The following is a 27,150-nucleotide window of genomic DNA, read 5'->3' on the forward strand; positions in this document are numbered from 1 at the left end:
CCAGATTCCTTGCATATTGTGAAAGTGATGAACTGAACAGCAGTGAAAGTGATGAACTGAAAGTGATATTGTGAAAGTGATGAACTGAACAGCAGTGCACCCTACAGTAAAGGATAAGACACTGATTTGAACAAATTCTGGTAGCAGGAAAATGTTGTTCCCTGCCTTTCTTTACCAGATATGAATATACTACGCATATTTGAAGTCAGCCCTGTAGTGAGCGGGAGGTTGGGCCAGATGACCTCCAGGGCTCATTTTCAAGCAACATTAATCTATGCACGTTGAGATGGGCAGCACCCTGCAGAGAAGGGGAAAGAACTGAGAAAAGCTAGGGGGAGGAGGAGTAAAAAAAAGCATTTTAGCAAGGGAAGCAAAGCTTAAATGCCACTGTTGGCACACCGTACAGCGAGCCCCTTGCTCCTTTTAGCAAAAGAGTGCTTTTCTATTGTGCTACAGTAGATCCCAAACCAAATGCCACATGTAAGTTGGCTGTGGGAGCAATTACTGTTTAGGATTGTTCCTGGGAAACAGTAGACACTTCTCTCTGTCCTCTGGAGTGCAACTCCACATAATGGTCTGAATGGGACGCTTACTCTATGCGTAGCTTATTGTGACAACAGAAACGCAAAAGCAAAGGGCTCAGCTCAGGCGAATGACTCAGATTTCAGTGCCAGCATGTACATACGTTCACATGCACAGAAATCCTCGTTTCCCTTTATCAATGCAAACCTGGAACATACTTATTCTCTGGCCTCTGCCCATATTCTAGAATATTATTTCCCCTGAAATAGAGAGGAAAAATATTCCAGAGACCCTACAAAAGAAAGTATTTTACCACTGGCTATTCCTTTTGTATTTGTCACTTCAAACATCAAGCACCCCAACAGCAGGTGACTTTGAAAGAAGCACAGATGTAGATAATTGAAAGGACAGAGGTAAATTCATGAGAGAAAGAGAAAATCTCAGAAGACATACTCTAAAGGACAACGGGTTTCTGCAGTTGTTGCCAGGTTGAGATAAGACTGAAACACATTACAGAAAGAATTGAAGACAGATACTTATCTCTATCTTGGTTTTGCTTCTCAGTCAGATTGGAGTCTGAGATACAGCTGTTACTCTTGCTCTGGTCAACTTTTAGCACTTAAAAGCTTGAATACTTGTTTCTGAAATTGTCTTTACTGTCTACACAATACCTATAGTATAGTGGAACCCGTATGTTGTATAGCAGCCTCAGCTAAATAGTCCACAGAAACTGTTTGCAATAGGTGTTTCCACTGAGACGTTACTAGGTCATATTAAACACTGACAATAATGTTCAAAGGCCATGTCATGTTTAATGTTTTAACATGACATACCTTCAGAATGGTCTTTTAGCCTGAGCTAAACTCTTTATATTAGAGCATCACTGCGCATAAAAGCAGAGGAAAAGCAAGTCAACTAAAATAATTTAATCCCCTTTACCTTTAAGAAAATATATTTTTCATTCTCAAAGAAGAGAGAGGCTGCACTTTCTTTAAATGTCTACATATCGCTCTGAAACAGTGCACAAGTATTGCACTGAATACATATGCTTTATAAATATTATTATTGCCATATGGTGAAAAGGCAGGCAAACTCGGCTTTCACTTCCAGCATTAACAATGGGATTCTAAAGCCAGAGATCCCTCTGGTATTTCTGCAATATCTCCTTCTCCTCTATTCCCAATGATTCAAGCTCAGTCTTGTATTCAGGAAGGAGTAATTGGCGAAGCAATGTTATTTCACTCAAATGATAATTCTGCTGAGTGATTTCTAAATAACTTGACTCAATAAAAAATATCCAAGTCTTTGAAACACAAAACCTAAATCTGTACCCGAGAAAACAAGAAATAATGCAAGCTGATGAAAAAGGAAGGATTATACCTGTATGATATATCAGCTATATGAAGCTGATATAGGCAGGCACATTATTCTCCTCCCCTCCCCACTGAAATCTTTTGTATAAATGGTTGTTTTTCAGTCAAATCCTGCTCCCATCATCATTTCCTTAGGTAGGTCAGTGGCAGCTCATAGACACTGGTTCCACAGTAAAAAACTGGCCTATAATACTTACTTGGCTATTATTTCCTAAAAATTTATCATTCGGGGACAAAGAGAAAGCAGAGAAGTTATAAGAAAAAGCCTCCTTCATTTTTTTCCTCCAAAGCCTTTCTTCACACTCAGATAAAACACCCTTTTAATTCAACAACGTGAGCTTATGTCCAAGGCCGTTTAATGGAGTAAGCATACAGAAAGTTAAGTAAACCTTCTGAGATTTGACAGCACTATACATCAGTAAGTGTCAAGCTAGAGAATGAATGCCTTGTCCTAGACTGAATGAAATATAGGATTGATACTGAAATATAGCCAACCAGCATGTAGACAGCCAAGAATTTAAGTTGCTTGTTTATTAATATTTTGATCATAGATGTTCTGATCATTTTAATTTTTTGCCTGAAAACAATGAGTAGGTAATGAGAAGTCCAGTGATGTGAAAAAGGAAAGAGGGAAAGGAAATCATTATTATTATCATAATTGTTTTGCTGAGGGACTGTTCCTGTTTCTTTCCCTTGCCTTTTACCCTAAGGGCATACCTTACAGCTTTAGTATAATGCTGTTTTCAAATGCAAGTCAATAGCCTTGCAGGCACTTAGTTCTCAGCAGAATAACGTTTAAAGCAGTTAGAACTGGGCACTGAACAATTTATTGGCAAGTTAAACACATCCATACAAATAAACTGTGTATTATAAGATAGACGTACCAAAATATGAAGAAATCATCAAGATAACAGAAAATTACCACGCCCTTTTTCATGCATAGCTCAAGTTCACACCCTGCCCTAAAGGGGCACAAAAGCACTCTTAAAAATAAGGTGACTGAGAGTGTGAGGCAACAATGCTTCAACTAAGACTATTTTGGGGGTGACGAAAATCCATAAACAGTATCTCCCACTGGCTGCTTTAAAACATACTTTTGAGAGAGGAAGAGATATGAGAGCGCTTAAATAGGAGTTTTCTTTGCTGACGTGCACGGAAGCATCAACACACCTCTAGTTCACCAGATGGGCAAAAAAGCTTCACCTGCATGGCAGGAATCAATCATGAAATGGCAGCTTTGCTGAGAAAACTGTCTACGCAGAAAAAAATAACACTGTGAAATCCTGAGCTCATCTGGCTTTAACATCTGTAACCCCATAGCAAGTAGAGAGGCATATCATAGTAACAACACCTTCGCTTCTAATCAACACCACTATCTGTTTTGCTCCTGCTTGGAGCCATGGAGCAAACTGGCATTTATCTGGCACGGGCCACTAGAGCCCAGGATCTGCAGCAAACCAAGGAACACACTAAACTGACAGCATTGATGCACTTTAGTGACTCCATAGCAAGTTTGCTATGCACATATGCAAAAATGATGCTTTTTCTACCTGCCACATCATCTCTCTCCCTCTTGGAGAGAAAAAATCCCAAACTATGCTATCGCTCACTCATGTAATCAATGTCCTTCAAGTTCTCTCTTTGTTAACAAGAGAAGCCAAGCTCCAGGAGGGACAGAATAAAAAAAAAAAAAAAAAAAACCAATTCAGCACTCAGGCAACATGAGCTAGAATAAAATAGCACTCATTCTTTCATAACTGAGTTGCAGCTAAAATGTTAACAGGTCAAGAAGTAGCAAAGTGGAAAAAGGCAATTCTGAACATACACAGACAGGAGCATTGCTGAACATGCTGAGCTGCTTTTATGCAGTCACTTCTCAGGGCAGAAAGGCCCCGAATAAAAAAGGTCCTTCTTAAACTGTTTGAGAAGAAGAAAGGGTGTAGTTTGCCCCCCATTATAATACAATTCACATTACTCAATAGTTTAATATTCTTAATGACTACAGTCTTCAGTGCATTTTTGTTAACCAATTCCTAGAAAAGCAGCAGTGACCAATTTGGGATCTCACATGGAGTTTAGATTACGCGTCCATATTAGTTGTAAATTTGAGCTAAATCCTAATTTACTTCAGACAAAATCAGGAGTAGCTGACAGAACTTAGGTCAGAATCAGGCAGTCTGGACCAGGTTTTTGGAGACCTATACAGTCTGATTCCTTTCCAATATAAATATTACCAGTAATGGGTGCAATCTACATTCAACTCAGGAGACAGGACATGTTCACAGGAGGCACTAGAACATGTTACTCCTGAGCGAAGAGCATTCAGTTTAGCTTCAGAATTGAGAGTAATACTACTGTGACGATAGGGGGTTGCAGAAAGGCAGCCCATGCAAACAAAACGTCATTCCTGAGCTTAAGCAAAGATACAGTTTTTGAAATTGGCCTAACAGACTTATCAAGAGTTGCACTACACTTTGTTAGCTTACGCTTTTCTGTCCTAGGCTCCATCACACAGCAAAGACTACCCTGCAGCGTTTATTTAGGTTTTTCATTGATTTGTGGAAAAAAAGGAGTCAACAAAGTCAAGTCAGAGACATCAGTATTACTAAGAGTGCTGATGGCTGCAAACTGTAATGGCAATGTCCTACAGCACACCTAAGATACTAACGCCACAGGAAACAATACTGGAAATTCTTTGGACAGTTACATGCAACCAGGAGTTTCCCTCATCATTTTCTTGATCAGCTCTCAGCAACAGAGCTTGACACAGTTGGTGAGTATTTAGTAAGGTATGAGCTGTGGTAAAAGCCTGAACTTTTGTTGATCTGGGTTCAAAACTGTGCACTGCATTGCAAAGAGTCCCTGCAGGGCCCAACTACAGGTGCTTACATTGGCTGCTTTTGAAAAGTTGTAAGTGAAGGTATTTCAGTAAAATAAACCCTAATACAAGAGAGTTGCAGTACCAGTCACGAATACAGCAACCAGTGAATGACCATGGTGTAACAACAGATAACATTGCAAAACGTTGAATATATTCACATCTCTTTTACCGGCATCTTTGCCTCTCTGTTTCTGCCAATGCAAGGGTCAAGGACAGATTATTTTCCTTGCAACAAAAGTGGATGATAGGTGGAAATGAACTACCATGCTGGATCAGATTAAGTTCATACTGGATCATTTAGTTCACTTTGCCGTCTTTGACAGTAGACAGGAGTAAAAAGATGGGAGAGAACGAGAAATACGCCCTGTACACAATGAGTATTGAGTATAATTTACTCTCCCCATTGAGTGGGTCAGAAACCTTCTGAGCCACCAGCTGAATCCAAACTGCAATGTTTAACAAGCACTGCAGAATCTATCTCCCTTTATTTTGTCTAATCCTTCTTCAAATGCATTTCTACTATTTGTCTCCACAGTCGCTATGGAAAGGCCCTGTGTCTTTTTGTTTAAGCACTCTATCCGTTCCTGTCAGCGAGTTTATGAGAAAGCTACGTCTTTTGGGTTACATCACACTTATAAGAACCTTGAGATACTATTTCTGCTTCAGGGGTGGAAAACAGAGGTACAAAGTAAATAAACGGAACAATCATTCCCCAGACTTCAGCTGTCTGCAGGTGCTCTATGTAAGCCAGCTCAGTTGGCTTTGCTGTAGACAGAGGATGGAGATCAGCATCTCCAGATGGTTCATGTCATCCTCAGATAAGTGGAATGAATTGCCCTCTGGAGGTACTGCCTTGCTCCACTAAGTAAGAAGAAAGCTTAGACATTTTGCTTCTAGGTGGATCACGTTAGGTTAAATGAACCCCAACAAAAATGATTGCCAGAATCACCCAGGAGAGTTGTGGCAGAGTGGAGAATCAAGCTTGGATTTCTCATGGTTAACTCCTTACCTTCTGGCTCATTCATGCTGTCTCACATCACTGTTAAAAAGTTATCAGTATCTTCACCCATCTTCTATTTCTAAATAATTTTCATTAGAACAGCCATATCAAATGAAGTTTGTCAACAGTGCAAATGGGTGCTACTGTGGATAATCATAATCTCCTCAGTGAGCAAAAACTGCTGTAATCCCATTATGCATTCAGGATGCCAACTCCTGTACTTACCGCTACGCCTGTCTTAAATAGGAGGTAATGGACCGTCTGTGTCACATCTGCAGCATGCATTAGGTTGTGATAAGGATTTTTGTGTTTGCTGTACCCAACCTCCAGAGCTTCCACAAAGGAGACCAGGGCAGAAATGGGGATCTAAGAAAAGCAGTACAAAGTTTAAAATGAAATAATTATCTTTAATTGCTAGCATTTTGAGAGGGAGACACCGTCCAAATATTGGAGAACCTAAAGAGCAGTTTGTATTTCAAACAAATAACATACTAAAACACCTTAAACAGACCCTCAAGAGACAGAGTGAATCAAGTTTACAAGTTTACTTCCTCAAACTGCCTTTCCATCCATAATTATGTTATGGATGAATCACTCCCACGCATAAACACGCACAAGTCAGTACACTACTAAATGTAGACTGGAAGACGCATGCAGTATGAAAAGTAACAGACAGCACTTGATTGATTGTCCCTGGAGAATTATTCTGCCTAGGTCACAAGTGTCTGTCTGTTCCCCTCACAACCCGCTGGTATATATATCACTACTTTACTACTCACATCCCAGATTTTTCAATGAAACATACCGCATAGCAAGTCTGAGATACTCTGTTAAGAGGAGTATCGTTTATCAGACCTCTGGCTTTTCACTGCCAAATCCAGCCTGCACACATAGTATGGGCTTGCCATGTGTTTTCTCCACTGTGCACACTGGAGAAAAAGAAATTTAGAGGATTTCTAGGGAGGAGGCTATGTAGGTGGTGTCAGCTGCATATATATATATGCAACTGGCAACATGTGTTCGCCAATGCTTATTTCATCTACTTAAACTGCAAATACCATAAATTCTCATACTTCTATAGCTAGAGTGGCACTGTTTTACTCTTGGATGTTTCATGGGAGGGTGCAGTTCTGACCAGCTATCATCTCCGGATGTTTCTCATCACATACGGGCAGCTTCTGAATATGTACAGGCATCGGAGATATCTGCACACCCTTTCCAGCCAAAATGAGTGGGGAACCTCAAAGAGGAAAAGCACCAGTGGAGGAAGGGATAATGAAGTATTTGGGTGGGAACAATGAAAACGATCTTCTGAGAGCAATGTGTTCGTGACCCATATTTAAGCCTATCCAAAGCTGGAATAAAAGATACAAAGCATTTGGATCTGGAAACTTCTGTGTCAAGCTACACTCTCATTTTTTTGCACACGTTTGAGATTCTTATGAATCTCCAGAGAATGACACCATCATTCCCACAAGATCAAGTGTAGTATTTCCCATGGACCTCATGCGGAAGCCTGTTTGGAGCCTATCCTACTTCATGGTGTCCCACTGCAATTAAATAAAATTTAGTCCTGCTTACTGCAAAAAAGATCATTTTAACACTTTAGGGGAAAATATCATAACCATAAAGGCCTCAAATACAGTTAAAACTACATTCTGAAACGAATAAAGCAAAACGAGACTGAAGTTCAATAAAATCTGAGGTGAAGGAAGAGACGCATTTTGTAACTACTGACCTTGAAACGGTTGATCAGATCGTAGCGTGTGAGAAGTTCATAGAAAATGAATTTCAGTGCATGATCCCCACTGGCATCATTTAGTGCAAATACATCAAAGGACCATTTGTCTACATTCTGCAAAAGGCAGGGAGAACAGAGGGTTAATATGGTCATCCTTTTTATAATCATACTGCAATTTCTGTCAATTTAAATCTTTTACAAACAGAGGAGCATCATTTGATGGACAATGAGAGGGGATGTAAGTATATAACTCTATTTTAACTTACTCAATTCCTCTTAACCAATGCAGAGCATATTTTACTCTTCAGTATTATATGACTCGAGTTTAAGAAGCTTCCATTCAGAACACTTCTATTTTATCTGTTTGTTTATTCTAACTACAGCAATTCACCATAACCGAATTTAATCAATCGAGGCTAAATCCAAAACGGTAAGAATCATGGTTTGATTTAGTACTTGAAACTCTGGGGTGGCTCCATAGTGGCTGAACTTATCTTTCTCTGCCCCTTTACTCATGTGCTATGTCTAGGAAAACAATATTCATATTGAAGGAAACTGGAATAATGAAGATGCATTTTTTAATGATATTAAAGCCTCTTAATTTTGCTGTCTCTAAAGAGTTCTTCCAACTTCATATTGTTGAAAAAAGCACTCCAATGCTTCACTCGCACTAAAAATGGAATAAGATAATAGTCTCTTTTGCAGTAAAAAATATGGACACCTTTGGTCGTATTTCACCACTTGATACTCAGTCAACCAAAACAATAAATAACTAGGACTGTCTTGCTATACCCAAAGAGTAACCTAGTACCTTCTGGTTTTAGTATTAATTCTAAATTGTGCTTATTGCAGCTACAATTGACCAAAGATAGCATGCACCTGATTTTCTTTATATTTTCTAAAAGGTGAGTGAGTTCCCTGAGGCTTTCAGAAAACTACAGAGCACAGGAAAAATCACAATAATGTTACATTAGGTGTTAACATTGATATGAAAAAAAATCTTTATAAAATAAGAGTAAATATCTAAATCCAGTTGGGAGAGTTTCACTCAGCTGTAAATGATATAATAGTGCTGAGGGTGGTCAGTCAACAGATGGGGGAGGAGAAGTGCAACCCTCAGCTCATATAGCTAAACTATAAGGTATAAACCTACTTGCAGAAGGTTGAGTTCAATCTTGGCTCTTAGGGAAGGCTGTGGGAACGGGCTGCCCTCTTTATCTAGCAAGATAAGGTATCTAGTTCCTTGATCTCAAATAGGACGTTCCTGAAATCCCACCAACCTTTCACTCCTCCTCCTAGCAGCAAAGAGTAAAGGTGCATGAGGAGTTACAGCTAGAAGGATAATATACAGATCAACAGCTGTGTCTGGCACAGGGCCAGCTCTTAATCTTGCTCGCCTGCGGAGAGTTTTGATGTGCTTCAGCAGGAACATATTTGTGCATATCTGAAAGACTCTACTTAAGCTGCTTGTTAAAGATTGACATCTAGAAATTGAAGTTTCTCTCCACTTTCAATCTCTGTTGCAGGTTGGCTCCCATTTCCTCAAGGCACTTTCTCCAAGAAAAAAAAAAGACTGTATTTCATATACACATATGTACAGCTGGTTTTGCCTCTCCGTGCAAGAAATAGGGGTTGGCTAGACATCATGTTAGGTAGAGGATCATTAAGAAGTTAGCGTTCATCCAAAAAAATACCATTCTTTTTAGCAATACTAAAAATACTAAATTACATTTCTCTACCAACCTCTTAAAGGCCAATCCACCTTCATTGTGTGTCATCACAGTTGTGGAACTAGGACTACGCTGTTCTAGGTGAAAACCTGACTTAAGGTCAAATGCAAAGGACCGTGACCTTTAACTACCTTGCAGTCAGTCATCCATAAATCAGCATAGTTACAGGACTTACGTGGTGAACAAGAGCAATGTATTTTTGTACCGGCCCTCTCCAGTGTGGGCTGACCCTAACAATGTTGCTGCAACCATAAGTAGTGGTTACCCTGAGCTGAGTATTCCTCTTGAGAAAGTACAGTCCAAGGAGAGATTAATTTCTGTCTCAATCAAAGTCAGGGAACATCAAGGATGCTGAGGATTCAGCTCTACTTTCATCAAGTGTTTTCCACCTATACCAGTAAATCATCTGCTTGCAGAGCAGTTGATTTTACAAACTATGCAAAGCCCACACATTGAAGGCAGCATTAAGCTTCTTTGGAGATGATTTGTGGCCCAAGTCACAGAAGAGCAATCATAAATTGCAGCTTTTCAACATTTCCAGTAGGAGTTGGAGAAAGAAAATAAACAGGAGAGGAAAAATTTCCATCAGCAAAAGAGGTTTTAAAGTCCTTCAACCAACTTGGAAAATGGGCAAAAAAACTAGTATCCAAAGCAACTACTTTCTTTGCTTAAAGGGTGCTTTGTTTTTAGAGTGTTTATTTTTGTTTTGTAATCACTTATCTTAGTCAAATAAGCAAACAAATTTAAAACTTGCATGCATAAAACAATTTTTTTTGATTCCTATGACAATAAAAATAACGTCTCAACTATGCTGCCATTGAATCCACTGTAAGGCAGTCTTATCTTTTAAAAATAAAACTTTTGTGTTCCTTTACATATTTTTTTGAAGTTCATGATGTGCTTTTGCAGCAGATAAAATTTTCCAGGTAAATGTGGTCGCAAATAGTACATAAAAATGATCCTTTTGCACCAAGTAAGGGTTAACCACAGAGATGCTAATTTCACAACAGAGCCATTTAGATTTTACTGAGGGAGAGATCCTTGCTCTCATCAAGTCAAAGCAGGAGTTTTGCTGGTGTCAATAATGACAACAGTATTTTATCCTAATTAACTAGTGGGGAAAAATCCTCTTAACAGAAACATGGAACTGTCATAGATAGCTTAGAAGTTTGCAATAATACCAGTTAAACTTTGAAAATGAGTGGATTATATGACCTTTAAAAAAAAATTAACACAGAAGTGCCCCTTGTACTGGGGAGAGATCTAAAAGGAAGCAGAACTTCACAGATGTCTTGTGATGGGGGGGGGGGAAAGATGCTGCTTCTTCTCCCTAAGAGTATTGAGGCATGGGAAATTCTCTGTGCTAGATCTGCTTCTAGGACATTGGTCCTACAGGCTCAGCTGAAGTGTCATAAGCTGCGCTAACGCCACATATACTCACTGTGCTGTAACTGAATATAAACCCAGGGGTTACTCTTTCTATGTACCATGCATTTATTTCTGGGCCATTGCTTAGCCTTTACTTGGGGGAACCTAGGGATAAAGTGAAACACCAGTTCTTCCTAAATGCTCTATTTCCTGTATTTCCATCTGTCTTTAACCTTGGAGACTTGATTTGTTGTATAAGTCAACAATCAGATTCAAAGATAAATGCTACTCAACATTACTAGCAGGACTGACATTTTTGTAGCCACAGTCAAGCATATGTCTATACTACAAACACTGCAAATGACAGTTTCTGTATTCATTACCTGAATATTAGCAGGTAGGCACGGGAATCAAAAGAGGCTGAAAAAAATCACTTCTAGAGCAGGCAAACATTTCATCAGTTAGTGAAGTTCAATCGCCAGTGCTACACTGCTGAACAAGCAGATCAGCACAACTTGCTGGGTAAATGAACACACTTATTCAGACAGGTCTGTAATAATGGTATGTATAGCCATTCCCCAAACGGGAAACAAGTTTGATTGCCCCTGTTGTGACTATAGGTCTTATGTCATCGCACCAATGTCACGTAGAAAGACACCGGGCTATTGCAGTAGAAAAATCAGTATGTGATGTATAGCTAAAAGCCAGATCCTATGCAATCAGATTTGCCTAACTTCTCATTCACTGAAAAAGTGAGGGAGACAATTTGCCTAGGACTTACACTGCTACCACTACATCTGCACTCTTTGCAGGAGCTGCAGTATTTCAATGCTTTATTAAAACCATGTAATCTCATTTTGCTAAGCTAATTCCACAGCTTTCGGCTACTCAGTGCAGACATCCTGTTGGCCACGGTAGCAAAAAGGAAACTATATCATTCAAAAATAAACTAGTTTTGAATCCATGATGTCCCAACCCTTGTCCTTATTGCCATGACTGAGGGGAATGTTGATTATGGCAAACTAGAACAGCTGAAGAAACATGTGTGGCGTACTCCTACACCCTTCCACGTGCTTAAAACATCAGCATGTTTTACAGAGGTCACCAAGCAGTCAGGTAGCTGTAATTTTATTTGGGGAGGGTTTTTTTTTTTTTTTTTTTAAACAAACAAACTTGGCTCTGGTAGATTAAAGCAAGCATTAAGGAGAGGGGACTGAAGCATTATTTTAACGGTAGAAGATATTTTTCCAAACAAGTTATTCCCATTTCAACCAGTTCCATTACCCATCCCGAGGCCATCCAGGCAGAGACATTCTCAAAATAGTTTTGAAAAAATACATCCTAGAGTAGACAGCAGCTAAGCAGGCGTTATTTCACCCAGAGCAAAATTAGTCAATGCCTTTCTTGTTATTGATGTGTCTTGACTGACTTAATCAGTTCTGTTTATGTCCTTCAATCACTTAAAGATATACAATAGGTAAAGGGATTCTAGGAGGTTTATGTCAGCTGAAAGTAGCTGACAGGTCTTGGTCTGTCTTTTTAGCTCTGAAGATCTCTGGAGATGAGGTATCATTATGGATATTTTCCCCCATAATCCAGCTATGGGATGTAGTTCCAAAAGAAAACTTTAGATCCCATTTGCAGGAAGGAAGCTAATACCTGTTAACCTAGAGTAGGAAAAAGGTGCAGATAGAATATATCAATTCTGCATAGAGGAATTTCAGCCTTTTAAGTTAGATCATTTATTCTAGTGCAGAAGAAACTTACAGAGAACCTTTTATCAACTTGGAAATTAGGAACTGTTTTTCTGAGTGATTTTCATTAATTACTAGTTTATCTCCTTCAGTATCTTGAACAATAAACACAGATGTTACATGCCTCCAGTATGATATGGGGGCTATTCAAACTGAACTGGAAGGGACCGTGAAATTTAAGTTAGTCGATTATCTCCCTCTGTACAGCGCCAACTGCACCTCCATCATTCCCAATAGACATTCATCTAATCTGTTTTTACAGGGTTCCATGGTGCTACAACTACTGTAGCTCATTAATTCCACTGTTTAACTATCCTTTTCCTTCCCAATTTTTTGTTGTTGTTGCAATTAAAACCCATTATGTCTTGTCCTATCCACCAAGGACATGAAGAACACATTATTTCAATCCTTATAGTAATCTTTTAAATAATGGAAATTTGTTACTACCTTTCCTTTCAATCTTTTTTTCTCTAAACTGAATAGCCCAATTTCTGTCACTCTTTCCTTGAAGGTCCTGTTTGATAACTCTTGCTGCACTCAGTGAACCTTCTCCAAATGCTCCACATCTTGTGATGAGTTGTACTATGCAAAAACAAAAGGATTCAGTACCCTAATTGTAGGCCTTTCCAGGGCAGAGCGGAGCAGAAAGATCGCTTCATGAGCTTTACACTTAATGTTCCTGCACATACACCCACAGCGTCACCTTTTTTCACCATTTCATGGCATACTTGAACCCCACGCAACTTGTAATCTGCTTGATTCCCATACCTGCTTCTGCAAAGCTGCTATGCATATAGTTGGTTTCTAACCTGTATATGGGTCTTGATAATTCCTGCCTAAGTCAAGAACCTTACAGTTGTCTTATGAATTGAATCTTAATTTTTTCAGACCACTTCTGATCTTTCAGTCTTCTTCTGAAATCACATAACTCGGAAAACAGTCATTATTCCTAAATTGATGGTCATCTTAAAGAGCTAAGGCTGAGCAATGCAAGAAATTCCCTTCTCTCACAGCAGCTGATGGCATTCCTTCTCCAGCTCTCTCCATCCATGTTTTCTTTCCTCCCTGGGTGAGGCTGCTACTGATTTCAGCATGTTACTAAGTCCTCAGTTTAAGCATTGTAACCTAGCACAAGCTGTGACCTTCACACTTGAAAATGGCCAGAGCCTTGAACTCTATTTTTTCCTTAACTGAAAGGATTTTCCCTTAGGTCAGTAAAGCATTAACATATGTGACCTATACTCAGCTTCAGAGGGAAGGAGAGAGCGAGGACAAAGACCTCCTCCCTCCAGTCAACTATGGCAGTGTTATTCTAATGTTTTGCACAAAAAAATCCCACAACTCTTTTTTGGAATTACCTTTAGCACTCCAATTACAGCTGGTGGGTAGCTCAAGCCGACCATATTTGATGTCCGTCTGTACATTCTACCAAGATAAAACAGTAAATAAAATTAAACAAAAAAAAAAATCAAAAGGCAACAGACTTTTTCAAGAGACCTTATTTATCCAAGCAAACCCTGACTGTAGTTCATTTTTCCTTCCTAAATGGCACATAATTCCTCTATATCATTCTTAGTCTATAGCCTAACTTGATAGGCCACACACTCCCCACTATCTCATAACTTGGTCACTTGGCAAGACTTCAGGGAGTATATGCCAGTATCAGATCTTCAAGGGAAAAAGGCTATACTCAAATAAACAAGATGTTCCCCATTTTCCATTGCAGATGACCAGACTGCTCTTTCAGTTCCCTTTGTCCTTGCTGGTCCAGCATGCAAGCTAATTCTAAATGCAGTTCAGAAAACATTTATTGTCTGCAATCAGAATCCACTCTCGTTTGGTACAGCTGTTACTTTTGTGTGCACTTTTTAAGACTGGCCTAAAATCTTTTGGGTGTGTTTGTGTGTGAATAAGGCAATAACCAACATCTGCAACCATATTAAACAAAGCACTGAAGTATGTACTAGATTTTAAATATGGTTGCAGGCTACTCTGTGTTTAATAGGCTTGGATAAATGCAGGAACACTGACACAGTCAAACTGCCTTTCCACAACTCATCCTTTTTTACACTTGAACAACCTAGGACTAAAAGGAGATGGTGGAAAGCTGTCTTTTCCCATCTGAGATGATGCTGCGGGAACTTTCCCTTCACTTTCCTTTTTCCTTGTTCTGCACTCTGACCTGAAAACAAATCAGCCCTCTTTGCAGAGTTTCATTAACTTCAACCATAAAGAATTTTTTACCTCCTCCTCCCTCATTTACTCCTCTCAGGAGCGCAATAGCTTTCACTTGAAGTGACAATTCAGTCCCTCTCCCCTAGCTCAGGGGAACTACTACTCTCCTCTGGAGCCGTATCATTTCTGAACATTTCCTCCTTTGGGCCACACTCATTCAGATCAGCTAGAAAATAGCTTCCTTCAGCTGGTTCTCTGCAGTTCACTCATGTCCTTGTTGAGCAAGTCCCTCCTCTGCATAAGTGTCCACCAGGATGGAAAGAATATACTCAACTCCCTGTTTAAAATCTGATCTGCCTGCCAAGAAAAGGGTGGGGACTATTTCAGAGCAAGGTCCAGAGCCCTGAGACAGTAGCCATACTACCTCCTCTCAGGCCTCACTGAGACCAGCAGGTGACCCTGAGACCACTGCACCTTTGCTCCTTCCAAGGTCTTTCTTTCCAAGAGATTGAAGGGCTACACACAATTGACACTCCTCAACAGCCCTACAAGGGTCCAACTCAATTATTCCCCTTCACATCTGTATCCCACAGGAGGTGGCAGGCTTCGATAATCCAACCATTTCAAGAGCTGATAGTACTTTCAATAAAATTTTGAAAGATCTGTTCAAAAATATTAATTACAAACTTAAAAAAACCAGTTTGAACATGTTGTGATAAAACCAATTTGAAAACGTCGGAATCTTTTTCCACAAATACACATTTTTATTTAGGTCCAACCACATAAGTCAGTTATTTACCTACAAAACATGAAGCATGAAGCCAGGGACTGATACAGTCTACTGACTTGTCACCGGTAACAATATATAAGCTCCAGTTTCCATTAGAGTCTGATTGCAGAACAATTTCAGACAATAAAAAAACTGATTAAAAGTCACTCTTAACAAGAAAGAAAAAAGTACCTAAATTCATTACATTGCTGTTCTCAAAAATGCAGCAAGACTGAGGATTAATTCACAAACAGCTTGTCAAATTTGGGAAAGACATGTTCGAAGGAGAAATGACAGCAGACACTTCCCTGTTGGTATTATCAAAATTTGCTGCCACTCTTAACACACATACAATAACTTCCTGAGTTTTCAGGTAAGAAGATTAAAAATCAGCTATAAATACATAGGAAGAATCCGCCAAGTTTCTGGGTGGCCTGTGGTCCAGTGTCTGATATACCCTTCAATACAGAAGGCTAGTAGGCTATCAGTGAGATTCTGATAAACAGCATTGCTAACCTACTCTGACCGCGGTGAATGCTTGCTTTTGAGAGTAACTACACAGAGCAAGGCTCTCTGCAAACTGCAGCAGGAGCTCAGTGAAAAGAGCTCTACAGTGCTCTGAAATTCCTGTTCAACACTTCCATTTGTGAACTGAGTTTCACTGCAGAGATACAGGACATGCTGGATTATGCATTGTCTAAAGTCTATTGACTATTTCACGCATGTGAGCCTTCTTTCCAGGAAGAAAGGAGGGCGTCAGGGAAGAGAGGTTACTCAATAAGAAAAGGTAAGACTGGAAAATGAATCCAAATTCAAATAACTAAATGTTTTAAAGGATTCAGAAAGTTAAATTAGTTTTAGAACTAAGTTCTGATGCAAACCATGACTGAGAAGGCTGAGAGGGCTTAAAGGACTTTTTGAAATCCTCTGAGTTCCAAACCTTTCAGATCAGTCTAGGTTCATAAGCGTACTATATAATTCGAGGAGGCAATAATATGATATCAGATTTTCTTATTTTTCTTATCAATCCTTCATGAGAAATACTAGACAACAGAGGTAAACAGAGACCAGAGAGAGCCAGGTCTGCGCTCGCTGTATTACAAACTTTCATTACTGACATAGGGCTATGCAGAGGGGCATGTGACCTGTCAAAATTATTTCAGCGGTGCTACTACATTTGTATTATGCTAAGAACAGATCAGTATGTGCTGCTTCAGGTTGTGTTCTGTTATCTAGTCCCAGGTTTACAGGAGTTATTCACCTCTGTATAGAAATATCTTTTAGAAGCATATATTAAAGTATTCTTCATCCAATACTGCAGGTACAATCTGCAGTACTTGGATAGCTACCAGAACAAAGCAATTACATGCTTCTTTACCTTTCTACAAATATCCCAGCTTGTACTGCATGAACAATACTCCTGAATCGAGGCTTTTCCTCAGTCCTTTTGAGCATCATCCCCATTTGCCGCGTGAAGGTAGAAGCCAACCAGTCCCGGACCTCAGAGGGCACAGAGTCTGACTGGATGTCACTGAGCTCATCTTCTGTGTCCAGTAAACGCCTAGAAGGGGAAGGAAAAAGATGGGTAAATAGAGGATTCCCTAGGAGAGCACTGCAACATCATTAACAAGAAACAAACCCGCAATATAGTCTAATTAAAGCAGTTAAAAGTCTTCTGTTCGTAAGCCCTAACGGAACATTTTTACAAGCCTTCAGCAGATTGTTTACTCTCATGTACAGTTGAATGACAGACTGTGAAACTCACTACCAGGTCGACAAACGAGAAGTGTTAGCCTTCTGCAACACAACTACATAACCATCCACTGATTTCTCCTTTTCAGCTCGTCGATATTCATGACTTTTCTGCCCTTCAGAACTCATTGAAGTCAAACTTCCCAATTAGTATCACAAAGTCCTCTCATTTCACATTTCAGTGAGAAAGTCATTTGAGGTGACTCTGCAAGTGCATTCAGTGTTGGCAAAATGGCACATAACAGAGGGGAGAACTCCTCTGCCATGTCTTACCAGTTCATCTCCATCAGGAGGAAAAAATTTTCTGAATCTCTAAGAACTGATGCAAGTGAAAAGATTTAGACCGTTCAAAAGGAATAGAGGGATAGGAATTTGGAAATTTGCAGGAAAAGTAGGGCCCAATTGTTACGAAGTCTTTTCTCCACAAGAATATACACTAAATTTATGATTGCTTTAGATTTTTATTTCCCCTCAAGAAACTTAAAGAAGCTTTTAGGTCAAGGACTGAAAATCTGCTCTACACAGACTACAACATTTTAATGATTATAAACATATTTTTCTGAGTAATATATCTTAGCTAAAACAACTTTACCAGCTGACATGTGCATTACTTTATTACGACGCTAGTACTAGATACAAGCAGGTGCTGATATCTATTGTTAACTTACCTAGTTTCATCAATGTATACTGACTCAAGAACAGTGGCGGCATATTCTAAATTCTTCTTTAGGTCTACAACCGAAGCCTCCCCTCTCTCTAACTGCTTTACCAAGGATCGCAATCTAGAAAAGAAAAATAAGAATCTGATTAGCACCAAGAGGAAACAGGTTTAAGAGTGACCATCACTTCAAAACTGAATCCAGCATGAGACCTAGCATAGACGATCAGCAAGTGAAAACTTCTGGATGTCTACAAAGGTCTTTAATCCACATACAAGGAACCAACAAGTACTGTTTTCCAAACATCAGTCTCAATGATCTCAGACAAAACAACATATTATATTTAAGCTCAAATAAGTGAGATATGAATGTCACCTACTCATATTGAAATAAGTTAAAATAAAGACAAACTGGAGTTTAACGTAAGAGTTAAGAGGGGGCCATTTCATTCCAGCCATGAGAAAGGAAATAACTTCTTCAGTAGTACCTTTTGGCAAATGTCAGTCATTTATCACAGAATCCCAGAATAGCTGGGGCTGGAAGAGACCTCTGGAGATCTTCAGGTCCTAACCGCCTGCTCAAGCAGGGTCAGTTAGAGCAGGTTGCCCAGGACCGCCCAGTCAGGTTTTGAATGTCTCCATAGATGGAGACTCCACAGCCTCTCTGGGCAATCTGTTTCAGTGGTCAACTGCAATCACAGTGAAGTAGTGTCTACTTGTGTTTAAGTGGGATTTCCTGTGTTTCACTTTAGGCCCATTGCCTCTTGTCCTGTCGCTGGGCACCACTGAGAAGAGTCTGGCTCCATCTTCCTTACATCCTCCCTTCACATATTTACATACATTGATTAAGATCCCTCTGAGCCTTCCCTTATCTAGGCTGAACAGTCCCAGCTCTCTCAGCCTCTCCTTGTGTGAGAGATGCTCCAGGCCCTTAATCATCTCTGTGGTCCTCTGCTGGACTTGCTCCAGTAAGTCCATGTCTCTCTTGTACTGGGGAGCCCAGCACTGGACCCAGCACTCCAGATGTGGCCTCACCAGGGCTGAGCAGAGGGGAAGGATCACCTCCCCCAGCCTGCTGCCAACGCTCTGCCTCATGCAGCCCTGCCTAATGTATACTGTTGGCCTTATGATGATTTATGTTGATCCATGTACACATATGTAAATGTATACAAGAGTATATTTGGAAATACTCTTGCAAAAATACTGAAGTTAGGAAATACTATGATTCTCTTAGACTCTCCCATTTATATTAAATAGAACTCATAGAAGTTGTTTTACTACATTACTAACAGGGGGAAAATAGCTTTTTTAAAATGAAAATTGTGTAGATGTCCTCAATATTATAAAAAAATCTAAGAAGATACATGCTTAACATTACAAGAAAATAATCATTCCTTTAAAAGGATTAGCAACAGCATTCAAATACGCATTTAACGATGCAGTAGAGCTCATAAGTTGTTAGTTTGTCCTGTGTGCGGTACAGAAACGTAGAGATGTATTCACATCATCTAAAACCTAGCGCCTACTTAGGAGACTAGTCTTCCTCAGCTCTTTCTATAGTCTATGGTCCAAGCTATCCTTTTCCATAAGACAATTCAGAGCAAGAGCCCGATACAGGTAACCTAAATTGTCTCCTTTCTCTCTACATATTAACTACATAGGGAGCTCAACCTCCTAAACCAGACATCTAAATCAAGTTCTTAAAATCAAGTGAATACCTCTAATTCCCTCACTAACACAATGTCCCCGTGGCATCAGTGCCTTCAGGAGAAAACAAATCTCCACTGAGCCTGTGTTTCATGGCAGAGCTGAGAAGCAGTGAGTTTACAACTGTACCAACAGTTCTTTCCAGCTGAGTGGGTTTTTTTTTCCTCCCCACATAAACACAGACTGTGGATAACAAAAAACATTAAAAAAATATTGGCTGCTCCTCTGGCTAGCTCATATAAACTCCACTCCTACTGACAGTAGCACCACTGACACACAGCTACATATATAGATTTACAAAGAACTTTGAACAACAGCTGGACTCTCCATTTCTGGGTGTTTTAACTCATCTGCTTGTTGGTTGTCTTGAAAACAAAAGTACTGTTCACTACGTCATTCTTCATGTGGGAAAGGAGACAGAAAGGTCAGTGACGTACAAAGACACTAAACACAACACATCTCATCTTAATAACCCAGTGGAGAGCATTCAAACATGCTAGTAGCTTCTTCTCCAATGCTGAAACCCAGCTCAGGGAAACCATGGAGTACTGAGAACCCCGTGAAAGAGGAAAAATACTAAAGACACCCTGAGGAGCCTTGGTGCTCCCACACTCCCCCCTTTTGTGCAACTGCACCATCAGCTGCGAGCAACAACTCATTCTGTTTTACAAAGAGACCTAGGAAAGGCGCTCCTCAACTTTTCCAGGTCAAGTCCAGCATCAAGCAGCACATGTGGGAGGTTAATCTGCCTCCCCGCAAGAGCCAAACCGCTGTCCTCTCCTCACCCATTCCCAGCTCTACTTGCCAATGCCTAAGAGAAGTAAAAGACAGAAACCGAACCTTTGTGCCCAGATAGTAAGCAATGGCTCATGGGCCTTCTCCTTCCTTCATTCTGTGTGTGGGGAATCCTCAGATGTGACCCTTTAACCAGCTACCAGAAACACGTCTGTACACAAGCCAGAGGAATTAATCTTGCAGGAGGCACATTATTATTATTATTTGCCTTTTCCTGGCTTTCCTTTCACTGAGGTAAGTGCCTAACAGATCTAATCTACAAGTCACTCAAAATTCATATTCAATAATAGCACAGTGAGTAACTGTTGCTTTATGGCATCAAAGTTCATCATCGAAGAAGATCATGCAGAGTACCACATGCATCAGTCATTTGGAAAACAGAAGTACAGTTGTTATAATAAAACCTTGCCACACGATCAGCTGCTCTCATGTGAAAAAAACCGACATTGTCTTCCTCTTACCATCCATTATCTGTAACTATTTCTGATTCATTGACTCACAGCAGCTGCTGCCAGTTACCTTTACTAAATAAGAGTCCAATGATTGTCTTAAATGCACTCCACGTAGTTCTATCTGGTTGAAATAGTCCTAAATGCAATCATAAAGTTAAGGCTAGGCTGTCCCACTGAAGGGCATCCAGGCAAATTAGCAGAAAAACGCAGTTCAAGGTGGCTGAAGTCATTCACAAATTCAATCAAATTCACCACATCATTTTGACTGAACTAAAAACATTACAACAATCTCTTTTAACACGCCTCGATTTTAGGAACTTGTATTAAAGCAATGAAAACAGCAATGGCAACATCTGACTTCTTCTCTTATACCAAATAGCCTAGTCATTACAGAAAGTGAGTACAGTTCAGTTACTTGTACCATTTCATAGGACAGTGCTCAGTCTGTCAGAATACTGAGTAAAAGATAGATTATCACCATAATCAGTTTTAAGAATCCAGTTCATTTTTTATTTTGCTGTTACTACAGCTGTCTAAAAATGAGCTATTCTAATCTGTTTGAACAAAACATCTTTTTTTCAACCAAAAATTGTTTTGTAGTGTTCTGTTTTAAAAAGTTTATTTATTGATTCAAACCTTCATTTTCATTTGATTTTTTTTTTATTTCAACAACATAACTAAAAATCTGCACAGATCTACTTGACCTAGTTCCACTGAAGCCCATGAAGCTAGCTGTAGGAGAAGCTGCCGCTCACTGTGAATAAGGAGGTCCCAGACCAGAAGGCAGGTGTTAACCCTTGCTACTATTAAGCTGTCATAAGACCATGGGAACATGCCTCAAATGGGCCAGGCTGTAGACCAGAGTTTCTCAAATTACAGTCGTCAGCAGACACTTATAAAGAACTGGTGGGTCACACAATATTAGCTCTAAATCTAGTTGTTGAATTATATTAACAGACAGCAAACATTTTCCTTAACACCATTTCCAAGGGAAGCTGTTCCTCTAGTCCACAAATTCTCTGTGAACGTACACCACGTATTAAGGAAAAAGTCTGAGAACCTTTGTTCTAGAAACAGTTATTTCACACTTTAGACCTTGGAATAATCCCCTCACTGTGCAAAAGAAAACACCAGCCCTGGACAGTGCTAAGCATTTTTAATTTCCTCTGACCCCACAGACAGCTCAAGAAGGTACAAAAAGTTGGAGAAGGGGACAGGTGACTTCCAGAATATGGCCCCCCCATACTGCACTTCCAAGGGAAATATCTGTATAGGTTCCCTGTAAAAAGCCCTGAGAGTATGTGCAAATAATCCTATTGAACTCCGCGGAGGTCTGCAACAAGTGGGTTTGGTCCTTTCTGAAGATGAGAGGTTATCCAAAGTCCACACTCTTCCAAAGCCCTGTTCCTACTGTGTTTAATGTTTTCCTAAAGCGTGAACTATGATACCTAAAATTCAGAAGGATAAAAAGCAGAAAGACTGGGCAAATGAGCTTAGTCCATAAAAGTCATATAGCTCAAAGTCCCAAAGCCACTCTAAACCCAAACTGATTAACAGGAAAATGTGAAACTGTTTTCAGAGTATCCTTAAAATGTAAAATTTCTGAATAACGGTGCTCCAAGCAGTCTCCTCTGTTATAAATAAAACAGTATCTGTGTACAAATATTTATCTCCTTAGCTAGAGGGCTTGCTTTAATGCTGCTGATTTTTTTAAAAAATAGCACTACATATCACTGCAGAGAAGATTAACACCACCGCAGTCTGGAGACCAGTCAACTTCAATTAACATGCAAAGCACAAGTACTGTCTGAATACTTGGGGCAAGTTCCTTCAACTAGTATAAAGTCTGTAAAGCTGCATGGCTAGTCCTCAAATTTATTTTCAAAGCTTTATGACTTTGATTCACCAAACACTTTCCACAGTGCAGCTCAACCTTTTTCCCCCAAAATCATTCTTAAACCATTGCAGCAGGTAAGGAAAATCCCACCTTGAATGCATATTAAAAATTACAAAATAATATGAATTTTCTCACATAATTACAGTTGATCAAGGATGACATATCTACCTATTTTACTCTTTTGATATTAACTGCTGAAAATTTGATATTGACAGCTGAATCTAATCATTATGTCGTTTCAACCAAGATAGTCTAAGACTACATGACAGGCTAGGTTTGTAGACAGGAGACGTTTTTTATTGTAGCTGGAAAAAGAAGAGAAGCTATTGAACACAGCACTTTTTGTTAGAGGTAGTTAGGTACTCTTCTGGGACAATGGTTTTTCATCACTAATTTCTATTCTTCAAGATGAAAAACTATTCACAAGCCTCTGCTAAGCTTGATCGGTGTTTCATTAAGAAAGTCTAAAGTAGAATTTCTGGTCAAAACTGACCCATGTCCACACAGCTAAGGCACTCACCTGAGACATGGGAACCTTTGATTTAATCAACTTCTAAGCTTGCTCCATTCCTTAGAGCATACGTTTAAATCAGAGATCCCAGAGCTCAGATGACAGACTGAGGGAATTATCCAGAACCAGTAGCTCAAGCCTAATGAACAGTTTAGTGAGAGAAAAGAATTGTAACCTGGACCAGAATATCTTCATGAACAGATTGTTTACCTGAGTTGTGAGTTCAAATGCTTGCTACAAATGGCATGGAAGAAATCACTCAGAGTTTCCTTCCTGTCTCTCATCTGAGGACCTTCAGAGGAAAGTAGATGAGCCAAAAGCCTGTTTTGGTGTGGTGTAGCCACATCCTTTTGCAAAATATGGAAGTGTTCTGAAAAGCTTTACAAGATTTGAGCAACATGAAAACTTCTCCAACTCTCTCTCTAGTAATGACACAACTAGCTAAAATGAATTACTAGTTTCCTCCTGCACTAACCCAAGAAAAGATATGTCATGTCTTACTTCCCGTCAAAGACGCATAGAGTCAGTACACACAAATAGAGAAAACCTTTCCATAACATGTGAAATCATTCCACAGTTACAGCTACACATAAGCAGAACAGAAATAGCTCATTGTTCACATCAATTCTGAGCTGTATCTTGACTTATTCTGGATGGTGCATTGTAGTTTCCCAAGCAAATTGTTATTCTTGAGAATAAACCAACACATCACAAGGATTTAAAGGCATTCCTTTAGTCTGATACCATTAAAAGCAGAAAGATCTCAATACTGGGACAGCAATTGCTAGGAAGGTTGTGAATTACTCCAAAAATGAGAATGGCTCTTCTCAACTCTTTTGTGATAGGAAAATTCCAGGTTTTACTGATGATGTACGAAAAACTTACGGTACAAAAAGCTCTGTATATGAAACTGTATTTTACTGAGGTATGAGAAAAATTGGTAAACGTAGTAACAAAACATCAGGTTGTTGAGCTCTCCTAGAATTGTAGCTTCATATCCCAGGAGTGAATCGGTTCTTGCTACCTCTGAAGTTTCCAAAGCTTTTGAATAAAACTTTAAAATGTAAGTCAGAGTCACATTTTCTGTAAGCACACAATATCTCACTGCATTCAGGGGAATTCTGGTGTTGCACTTCACCGGAGCGAACAGTTTGAGGGTTCCCTGTAAACACAGAGAATCCTACAACACATTCTGCAAGGAATTAGGTTTGTTCTTGCGGCCTCTCCCTATTCTCGCGGAAGCAACTTTCTGCTGTTCAGTCACTCCCTTCAATCTCATACGTGACTGTGCTTCAATGTAATAGGCTATATTTGTAAAACGTGTTGCAATAGCGTATTGGATAGGAACGCTAGCTGCTACATCCATATCAGAAATCATTACTAATAACCTTGCCATCACTAATACTTATACAAGATCGATACTTTTCTTCAAAATATGTGTTACCATTAACCTCAGTACAGGGCATCCTATTCACAGTCCTGTTCATTACAGAGGATCAGCAGCAAAAACTAACATACAGCAAGGCTGACCCCAGTTACAACAAGGTCCTTCACGAGTCTCCTCCGGACAACAAGACTGCCATTATAATTAGACACTAGTGTAGAATACTTTCATTTTCAGCAAGCCCTTGTCACTCTGACTCTGGAGGCAGGAATCAGAGGCACCTTCTGCCATCAATCTGCGTTTATGTGGCTTTTGTTAGTCAGATTACCCTACCTAATGAAAACCCAAGAGAATGATTTCAAAGACAACTCATTTATGACAACATTCTTTTGATACCCAACTCAAATTGCTTTTTTTAAAAATCAAAATAAATAAAATAATCAATCAGAAGCTCTATAAATTAACAAAATAATAATCAGAAGAATCATGGAGTAGGCCTGGTTTCATAAATGCACACTTCAGTGTACATGCAGGAAAAGCCCAAGAGGAGCCAGTATAGGCTGGAAAGATGAATATCTGCTGAACTGAGAGACAAAACTCTGCTTACTGAACTGCAATACACATTCCCTTCCCTTCTCTAAAAAACTACCATAAGTAACACTAGGAAATCCATGAATTAGTTTGAAAAACAGATGTTCACTGTGCAGTGAACTCCTATATTTCTATTCAAAAACTGCTGCACAGAAATAGGTGTTCCTCAGCTGTCCAACCATAACGTGCAAACAAAATAAATCAGATGTTCTGGGGACATACCAGATTTACTGAACATGTTTAGACCAGCTACGCAGTAAGTGCACGCAAGGGCTATCAGATGCTCCTTGACAATATCAGACTTCCTGCACGGGTGAAAACAAACTGTAAAACAAAGGCACAGGATGTTTTAACACTGCCTAAAAGAATCCAAAACAAACTGCATGCAACTACGCAACATAACGTACATGTGCTGTAGCCTCAGTCAGCTGGCTGGACAGACTCCTCCACAGTTTGTTCAGAAGACTTTTTAACGCCCCATTCAAATAATGGGTTGGTGAGGGATATATTCTGAACCTGAGAAAAAACTTCTTCACTGTGAGGGTGACAGAGCATTGGAACAGGTTGCCCAGAGAGGTGGTGGAGTCTCCTTCGCTGGAGATATTCAAAACCCGTCTGGATGTGATCCTGGGCAATATGCTCTAGGTGACCCTGCTGGAGCAGGGAGGTTGGACTAGATGATCTCCAGAGGTCCCTTCCAACCTAAACGATTCTGTGATAACACACACAGAAAGCACCATGTCTTTTCACAGCAGTAGCGAACATGATTCATTTCCCAGTCTGCCACATCCTAGTCGAAGGCTCCATATATATAGCACATGTCAACCGCTCAGCAATGGATACAGCCTAGAAAGCCAGTCACAGCAACAGCAGTAACCCTTAAAACTCAACAGAAAATAGAGTAACTGAGAGCCTACAACCCAATGGATTTGTATTAGATTTGACAGTTATCTTCTGTTACTGCTTTTGCACAGAAAAATTCAAGTGACATCTTCCAGGGGAATTAAAAACAAATGTTTGCAAGGAGCAATCACGGAAACACAGAGCGTTCCTACACTGGCATTTATTCATCAGAAGAAATTGCAGACTATTTCTCAAGTCATTGTTTTGCCTTCCTCTTGTTTCCTGAAATATCCTTCTTCCTTTGAATGAAAAAACAAAAATATTTTGCAGTAAGTAATTAATTTTGCATTATTTAGAAGCATGACAGTATAACAGTGCTAAGTTCAATGGCCTTGTCAAGCTGGTGATTGGCTTCTCTCAGTTCACCTTAAGTCAAATAAGCTTCTGACTTCTGTATTAGCCAAATGAATACATTCATATGGGTGAAATCATATACAGTTTGTATGTTCACCTCAGTCATAAATTCCTCCACGCCTATTACAGGAAAGAAAGTCCTACACCCAAAACATTAACAAACTTTGGCTTACCGGAGGATTTTCAATGCAAATAAATAAATAAATAAAATAATAAAAAATAGCCTAAATTAATTCCTGCCTGGTTGGGGCTTCTGGGCAGAACTCCTGCAGAACATCTCAGCAACAAGTTTTTTGAATTACCCTTGTCTCCATCTTCTGCTGCTGAAAACTTCTGAAGCGTGTACTTTCTAGCAAACACCTTGTCCATTCCTTCGCTCCGAACTTTGGGAACTGAAACTCATAAAATGCAAGGAGTAAAAAGCTTCACACCGCTGAATGTAGGTAAAATTACTACACCGGACAGAGCGTTTGGTTATGAAACCATTAGAAGTAATGGTCATGTGCCTTCTTCATTTGAGTCAATCACCTCCGTTAGCATTAACCTTCTTATAAAAATTGAGCACGTAGGTTCTCAGTCACTGGAGAGGGATGGCCAGGGTGAATCACCTTCAGAAACTGCCTGTCTTACATACTACCTTGGCAAAAGGTGCGCTCACTGCCTTGTAGATGCATCTTCCTTCCTCCACTAATAACAGAGGGGACTAGACGAGCTTATGCAGATAGTGTGGCTTTAGACATCTAAGATGAGGGGAGATGACTCTTTCCATTGAATGCAGTGAGCACTGAACGAGGGTAAATTTCAGCTGTGGGAAGAGACAGACACACTGCTTA

General features: G+C 39.7%; 1 protein-coding gene across 11 annotated transcripts in view; it reads right to left on the reverse strand.

The window, feature by feature from the left end:
- Window positions 1-27,150, reverse strand: part of PDE1C (phosphodiesterase 1C) — a 411,928-nt gene that overhangs the window by 105,593 nt on the left and 279,185 nt on the right. For all 11 annotated transcript variants that reach the window (XR_011139751.1, XM_068935844.1, XM_068935837.1 and 8 more), the window contains 5 exons: window positions 17,734-17,847; window positions 16,692-16,874; window positions 13,728-13,794; window positions 7,515-7,631; window positions 6,002-6,142 (listed from right to left, as the gene is read on the reverse strand). Coding sequence is in view for 10 of the 11 variants with exons in the window: in XM_068935837.1 (XP_068791938.1) it covers window positions 6,002-6,142; window positions 7,515-7,631; window positions 13,728-13,794; window positions 16,692-16,874; window positions 17,734-17,847 (622 nt within the window). In the remaining variant the exon portion in view is untranslated. The remainder of the gene's footprint in view (window positions 1-6,001; window positions 6,143-7,514; window positions 7,632-13,727; window positions 13,795-16,691; window positions 16,875-17,733; window positions 17,848-27,150) is intronic.

This window comes from Struthio camelus, chromosome 2, assembly GCF_040807025.1.
Source record: "Struthio camelus isolate bStrCam1 chromosome 2, bStrCam1.hap1, whole genome shotgun sequence".
In the NCBI taxonomy this organism is placed as follows: Eukaryota; Metazoa; Chordata; class Aves; order Struthioniformes; family Struthionidae; genus Struthio; species Struthio camelus.